General features: G+C 45.8%; 1 protein-coding gene across 1 annotated transcript; it reads left to right on the forward strand.

The window, feature by feature from the left end:
* Positions 1-285: 285 nt before the first annotated feature.
* LOC137308770 (P-selectin glycoprotein ligand 1-like) lies at positions 286-7988 on the forward strand. Its single transcript, XM_067977277.1, has 2 exons — positions 286-933; positions 7947-7988. Exons 1-2 carry the CDS (start codon positions 286-288, stop codon positions 7986-7988), a joined length of 690 nt encoding a protein of 229 aa, XP_067833378.1.
* The last annotated feature ends 334 nt before the right edge of the window (positions 7989-8322 follow it).

The raw sequence follows: 8322 nt of genomic DNA on the forward strand, positions 1-8322 counted from the left end.
CAGCTGATGACTTCAATGGGCCAGGCTACAGAAGAAGGCTGATGGGCGTACACAGTCAAACGCTTGCTACACTAGAAAGCCTCCGCACAATGTCAAGGGGCATGGAGGAGTCCAGCTCCAACTAGGCACAGGGCTTTGCACAGAGCTTGAAGGTCAACAATGGACGGGCCGTGGCTGAGGCCGTGGCCACTGACAGTGCTGGAGGTATCGACGATGAGGGTCTCTAATACTTAATCCTCCTTCTCATTTCCCATTTCTCCCTCAGCCCACAATCTTTTCTGACTCATGGAACATGTAGTCACCTCCATCAGCACACCTGTGGAACCCACCATGATGCAGTGTCTGATGACCCATGTCACAGCTTCCATTGCAGCACAAACATCAGCCATCCAAAATCAGACTGTTGCAGTGGAAGCTCAGCCTGCTGCAGTGGAGGCTCAGACTGCTGCAGTGGAGGCTCAGACTGCTGCAGTGGAGGCTCAGACTGCTGCAGTGGAGGCTCAGACTGCTGCAGTGGAGGCTCAGACTGCTGCAGTGGAGGCTCAGACTGCTGCAGTGGAGGCTCAGACTGCTGCAGTGGAGGCTCAGACTGTTGCAGTGGAGGCTCAGACTGTTGCAGTGGAGGCTCAGCCTGCTGCAGTGGAGGCTCAGATTGTTGCAGTGGAGGCTCAGATTGTTGCAGTGGAGGCTCAGACTGCTGCAGTGGAGGCTCAGACTGCTGCAGTGGAGGCTCAGACTGCTGCAGTGGAGGCTCAGACTGTTGCAGTGGAAGCTCAGACTGCTGCAGTGGAAGCTCAGATTGTTGCAGTGGAGGCTCAGACTGCTGCAGTGGAAGCTCAGACCGTTGCAGTGGAAGCTCAGACCGTTGCAGTGGAGGCTCAGACTGCTGCAGTGGAAGCTCAGCCTGCTGCAGTGGAAGCTCAGACCGTTGCAGTGGAAGCTCAGACCGTTGCAGTGGAAGCTCAGACCGTTGCAGTGGAAGCTCAGACCGTTGCAGTGGAAGCTCAGACCGTTGCAGTGGAAGCTCAGACCGTTGCAGTGGAAGCTCAGACTGCTGTTATCATGGCTCTGGGTACCACTGTGGAGTGGGGCTTCCAGGGCTTCACAGCACTCCAGCAATCCGTTCTCCAGCAAATCACCAGGACTGCCGAGACGCTGCCCTGGGAGAATGGCAGTGGCGCAATGGCAGACATGCCTGCTATCCTCTCTCTGCCCTCCCTGCCCAGAGCTACTCGAGATCGTCCTCCAAGGCTTTCTGCACGCTCCTCTGTTGAAGGTCAGCAGCCTTCCACCACCCATGCTCCAGACACTGGGGACGCACCTCGTAGGAGCACTTGGAAAGGTAAAGGCACACGAACAACAGGCAATAAGGGAATGCACAAGGGTAAATAGTTTGATTGAATCATTTGATGTGTAAATCTACAAATGTGGTTATGAATTTGTATTTGGTGGTGATGTTCATTTCTGCGACGAGCTGCAGGAGGAGGCAATGTGTAATCATAAGGAGGACGATTTGATGATCATGTGGGAGATGAAAGGTAAGGAGTGTGGGACTGTTGGTGGGGAGATGTCGTTGAGGTTACTGATATCACTCATTAATCACCTGATCATGTGGAGCCCTGGCAGACGGGGCCTATCTACCTTGTTGCCTCCCTCCCTCTTCCTCCACTTCCTCCTCCTCTTCCTCCTCCTCCCTCTTAAAGAAGCTTGTCCTGCTCTGCGTGGCCTCTCTGCGTGCTTTCAATCATGTTCAATTCCCAGAGGAAGCCCTAGCAGGCCGGCCATGTCTGGAAGCAGCTTTGGTCAGCGCACTGTTTTAAATGCCACTAACAGTACTGCTCTCGGTAGAATATTGCAACTTTCTCCAAGTATAGGAAACTTCCAAAAACACATACAATTGTACTAGCAGCCAGAATAACTACTCCAGCAACTAACACGTAACTCCCTGTATGATCCCTTTAAATAGCGCTGGTGGGGGGTCCTTCAAGCTGTTTAAGTCCTGTTCAGCTGTGCGAGGTTAAGACTGTGCGTTGGCTGGAGTGTGGAGTTCCAAAATGCCGCCGGCTGCTTCAAATCAGTGTTGCACACTGATTTACGTCATAATCTCCCTATTCTACATGCTGCCTACAAAACGGATGCTACACGGTCCAATTTTGCCCCCATAGAATCTTATAGCACATAAGGAGGGCATTCAGCCTATCGTGCCTGTGCCGGCTCTTTGAAAGAGCTCTCCAATTAGTCCCTCTACCCTGCTCTTTCCCCAGTAGCCCTACAAATTTTTCCCCTTGAAGTATTTATCCAATTCCCTTTTGAAAGTTACTATTGAATCTGCTTCCTCAACCTTTTCAGGCAGTGCATTCCAGATCACAACAACTCGCTGAGTAACCAAATTTCACCTCATCTCACCTCTGGCTCTTTTGCCAATTACCTGAAATTAAATTTAATTAAATTAGGAAGTCTTGAGAATTAACCTCCCTATCTTTAAGTAGCACCATTTTCATATATTTACAGGAATATTCATTAAAATAACGAGCTGCTAAAAAAAATTGGCTAAGATTTTACGAAGAACACTATATGTTCGTATAACAGCAATCCCTTGGAGAGGGTGCAGCACAGGTTCACCAGAATGATACCGGGGCTAAAATGGTTAAATTATGAGGACAGGTTGCTTAGACTAGGCTCGTATTCCCTTGAGTATAGAAGATTAAACGGTGATCTAATTGAGGTGTTTAAGATGATTAAAGAAGTTGAAAGGGTAGATAGAGAGAAACTATTTCTTCTGGTGCAGGAGTCCAGAACAAAGGGGACATAACCTTAAAATAAGTGCTAGGCCATTCAGGGGTGATGTCAGGAAGCACTTCTTCACACAAAGGGTAGTGGAAATCTGAAACTCTCTTCCCCCAAAAAGCTGTTGAGGCTGGGGGTCAATTGAAAATTTCAAAGCTGAGATTGAGAGATTTTTGTTAGGCGAGGGTATTAAGGGATATGGAACCAAGGCAGGTAGATGGAGGTAAGATACAGATCAGCCATGATCTAATTGAATGGCGGAACAGGCTAGAGGGGCTGAATGGCCTACTCCTGTTCCTATCTTCCAATGTTAATACAGATTCTCACTGTCCTAGCAGTTGTTCCTTTTTAAAGATTCATTTGGCTGCATCAGATTGTGTGTCACTGAATTTAAGCTCACCTTTATTGTGCTGTAGTACCAGTAAAAATGACCGCAGATAACACCAGTACTTAAAGTGGCCATTGCTAGGATTTCTTTGTGAAAGTAGAAATGTTGGTTTAGAAATAGCTTGGATGCTGTTCAGGACCTCTGCCCAACAGGGAACAAGACCCCTTATGCTGTTTATTGCACTCATAGAGGTACAAGACTTTAGTGCTGGGGATAAAGGCCCAAGGTCCATAGTACACTGTAAATTGCATAGAATGACACGGAATTTACAGCACAGAAACAGGCCATTCAGCCCGGTCCATGCTGGTGTTTATGCTCCACACGAGCCTCCTCCCACCCTACTACATCTAACCTTATCAGCATATTTTTTTTATATTCGTTCATCCTGCTATTCCTTTCTCTCTCATGTGTTTATCTAGCTTTCCCTTAAATACATCAATGCTATTGACCTCAACTACTCCTTGTGGGAGCGAGTTCCACTTTCGAACCACTCTTTGCGTAAATAATTCCTTATTGGATTTATTAGTGACTGTCTTATATTTGTGGCCCCTGGTTTTGAACTCCCCCACAAGTGGAAACATCTTCTCTACGTCTACCCTATCAAACCCTCTCATAATTTTAAAGACCTCTATTAGTTCACCACTCAGCTTTCTCTTATCCCTTTTCTCTTCCCATACAATCTGCTTAGCCCAAACCTCTGAAGCCCATGTGACATTCTCCATTTCCAACAACAGCCATCCATTTCATTACAAATCACACTGACAAAGCACATCATCAGCAGCACTGGGTCAAAGGCACAGCATCGTAAAATTCGACGGTATCATTGCTCCCACTTGCTGCGTTAAGGAAACAGGGATTTATCTATTCCATCCCTTCAAAATCAAACTGCATTACCATACTAGGCACTCATGAAGTAAGAGCACCATGGGGAGAGGTGATAGGTGGTTCAGTACCAGGGAACGGTAGTGCTGGAGTTTGAAGTGGGGTCTGTTTTATAAGTATAAATACCTATATAGCAGATTAATTGTACTTTACACAAAGTAAGAGTTACTGTATGAAGTTAGCCTGTTTTTCTCCAAATCTGCTCTCATCTCCTCCCTAATGAAGGATTTACCAAAGTACACATGGCCACAATTCCCTTTACTTTTCACTAGTTGCACCTTCATGCTGCCCGTTAGCACAGTGCCATTGTGATGGCCCACAGTTTCCATCCAATTGTGCTGTTTTTTCAGTGCTACCCGGCTGAATCAGCTCAAAACATCACAGAATTTCGATTTACACTGGGTGTAATTTACGCCCGGTGGGATTCCAGTTTCCGCGATGTTTTGCGTTGGCTCAAAAAAATTGCGCTGCAGCCGGCCCCGCCCACATGACTGGCCACACCACCCCCCAATTGAAACAAAGAGGCTGGTGAGATTCCACTAATTGCGCCCGCCTGCGGCCGTTTGAGGAGGGTCTTCATATTAAGCTTGTTTTCTTAGGCGCACGGTTTAAACATTTTTAAATATTAAAAAAAATTAATTTACTAAGAAATTGACTAGTGTACACCAATGAAAGTAGTAAATGGTATCTGTATAGTTTTTTTGAGTTTAAAATCAGGATACTCACAGGTGGCAGACTGGACACTCTGATTAAAAATGCTTATTTTTTATGATAAACCTATTTTCAGCTGTACTAATAAAACTGCAGCAGTTTACCACTCAAATACATCAATGAATATTTTTTATTGCAAAAAAAAATAAATGATTACGCTATGTTAAACTGCCGAATTGAGCTGATACATGACAGATTTTACATTTGTGATTATGTTAATACATTTTAGTGGAAACTCAGCGTAAAATGCGGCAGTGCAATTTTCGGGTGCTCTTTGCGCCCAAATGCCGATTGCACCCAAAGTGGAAACTCCAGGCTGTGTCGTACTGGGGGTGCTGTAAGTAAAGTACATTGTTTAGAAACTCTTGTATTTGTCAGTGTCTATGCAGTGGTTTTATTTGCTAGACTCTATATTGTGAGCGATCTGTAGATAGTTTTAAGCCCATAATTGGGATACCGTGGTATAATTAGATTGTTCTGTTTGTCATATGTACCCCATATAGCAGAGTCTGTGCGTGTTGAATTAAATGAACTGGGAAACAGTCAGTGCCTATGAAAATGCCCTGAATGAGAACGTTCCCATTTATTAATGTCAAAGATTCGACACTCATCGCGTGAAAGAAAAAAAGACTTGCATTTATAGATCGTCTTGCACGACCTTAGGACATCCCAAAGCGTTTTACAGCCAATCAAGTGCTTTTGAAGTGTAGTCACTGTTGTAATGTAGCCATCAATTTGCACACAGCAAGGTCCCACAAACAGCAATGAGATAATCTATTTTAGTGATGTTGATTGACGGATGTATATTGGCCATGACACTGGGGAGAACTCCCCTGCTGTTCTTCGAAATAGTGGCCATGGGATCGTCCACGTCCAGCTCAGAGGTCAGACGGAGCCTCGGTTTAACGTCCCATCTGAAAGACGGCACCTCTGACAGTGCAGCACTCCTCAATAATGCACTGGAAGTGTCAGCCTGGATTATGTGCTCAAGTCTCTAGTTATGTCCTCCTCTCTTAAAGGCACTGACTCTTGCTGGGTACAGTTCCATGGGCACTAGCCACCCTCTAGTATGGCCATTCTTCTATGTGATCTGTTCAACAGGGAGTGCGGGAAAGCAATTCAACTATGAAGGAGCTCACAAGTGAGCCCAATCCTGTCTGAAGTCACGATCCACTCATGTGCATCTTCAAGCAAAAACCCTGCAGGAGTTTTTTTTTAATTCCTCCTCCCCTTAGTCTGAGAAAGCTGAGGGATATGACGGCCTCCCATCTAAGGTCGTTAATGTGACACAGACCAGGATTTTTTCTTTTTTTATTCTTTCATGGGATGTGGGTATCGCTGGCGAGGCCAGCATTTATTGCCCATCCCTAATTGCCCTTGAGAAGGTGGTGGTGAGCCGCCTTCTTGAACCGCTGCAGTCCGTGTGGTGACGGTTCTCCCACAGTGCTGTTAGGAAGGGAGTTCCAGGATTTTGACCCAGTGACGATGAAGGAACGGTGATATATTTCCAAGTCGGGATGGTGTGTGACTTGGAGGAGAACGTGCAGGTGGTGTTGTTCCCATGTGCCTGCTGCCCTTGTCCTTCTATGGTAGAGGTCGCGGGTTTGGGAGGTGCTGTCGAAGAAGCCTTGGCGAGTTGCTGCAGTGCATCCCGTAGATGGTACACACTGCAGCCACGGTGCGCCGGTGGTGAAGGGAGTGAATGTTTAAGGTGGTGGATGGCGTGCCAATCAAGCGGGCTGCTTTGTCCTGGATGATGTCGAGCTTCTTGAGTGTTGTTGGAGCTGCACTCATCCAGGCAAGTGGAGAGTATTCCATCACACTCCTGACTTGTGCCTTGTAGATGGTGGAAAGGCTTTGGGAAGTCAGGAGGTGAGTCACTCGCCACAGAATACCCAGCCTCTGACCTGCTCTTGTAGCCACACTATTTATGTGGCTGGTCCAGTTAAGTTTCTGGTAAATGGTGACCCCCAGGATGTTAATGGTAATGCCGTTGAATGTCAAGGGGAGGTGGTTAGACTCTCTTGTTGGCGATGGTCATTGTCTGGCACTTGTCTGACTCGAATGTTACTTGCCACCTATCAGCCCAAGCCTGGATGTTGTCCAGGTCTTGCTGCATGTGGGCACAGACTGCTCCATTATCTGAGGGGTTGTGAATGGAACTGAACACTGTGCAGGATCTGGTCTGTAAGGCTCATTCACACATTGCACAGTACATCTACCTGCTGAGCCACTGGAGGTGCTCCCCAGCTTGTTCTGTTTAAACTGTACAGGATTGATAGAAACTTGGTCTGAATTTTGAAGAAAAAAGCTATTTGCACTGTCCCAATAACAAATGTAATGTAATGTAAGTGTCTTGTGTCTTCAACTGAACAGCAAGCACAATTCAATTCTGCCCTCTCCTCTCCGATCCCAGCTACCACCTTTAATATTTTTGGACTTTATTTTCATCCATTTCTTAAGATTTCCCTCTCCCGTGTACCATTCCACCCCACTGCTCTTTGGTTGTTCTGTGATTTGCAGGGAAGAGGAATCTATCCCTCCAATTTTATCTCCGCTCTGCATCTCCCCATGATGGCACGACCAATATTGCGAGCTCACAATATGGGGAGTAACTACAATGCTAGTGGGCACTTTCAACTTATTGACGATACGTTTCCATGCAAAGGTAAATCTTTGCAAGCTCGTCCAGCAATACTGGATTCAGTGCTGGAGTGAAAGCGGATTATAGCACAGAAGAATAGGCGAGTGTCTAAATGTAACTTTCTCTGTAACCTTCTCCAGTCCTACAACCTTCCGAGATCTCTGTGCTCCTCCAAATCTGCCCTCTTGCGCATCCCCGATTTTCTTCACTACACCATTATCGGCCATGCCTTCAGCTGCCTAGGCCCTAAGCTCGAAGCTGTGGAATTCCCTCCCTAAACCTCTCTACCTCTCTACCTATCTCTCCTTTAAGGCACTCCTGAAAACCTACCTCTTTGGCCAAGCTTTTGGTCACCTGTCCTAATATCTCCTTATGGTGTCAAATTTTGTCTAATTACGCACCCGTGAAGCGTCTTCGGGACGTTTAACGACGTTAAAGGCGCTATATAAATGCAATTTGTTGTTGTAAGCATGACAAGAAAGGGAAAAACAGAGGTCTGGAAGAAATCATATGTCCATTCTTCTATTCTTTCAGAGAACGATGCATGGTGTTGGGAAACCAAGAGAAAAGAAATAACTTGAAATTTAGGCACAATATAAGTAAGTATTTTTTACATTAAAATATATACAAAGCATTTCATTTATTTTATTACCTTCTCCCGCGCCCCCAGCACAGGCCAGGAATCTACTTGTCCTTGGAACTTAACATTACACTGGACAGTGCCTTTACCCATTGGGCCATTGTGCAGCCTATCCTTTTTTCTTCTGAACTTAATCTACCCTATCTTTTTTTATAATCCTCTTTTTTTCCCCAAAAGCAGACTTTTAAAAATATTTCATTTAACCTTTTGTCTTCCTCTTGACTCCCACTGTACAGTTTTGAAGTTAAAGCAAGTTGAAAACCAACTTTA

Source organism: Heptranchias perlo, chromosome 3 (assembly GCF_035084215.1).
Source record: "Heptranchias perlo isolate sHepPer1 chromosome 3, sHepPer1.hap1, whole genome shotgun sequence".
In the NCBI taxonomy this organism is placed as follows: domain Eukaryota; kingdom Metazoa; phylum Chordata; class Chondrichthyes; order Hexanchiformes; family Hexanchidae; genus Heptranchias; species Heptranchias perlo.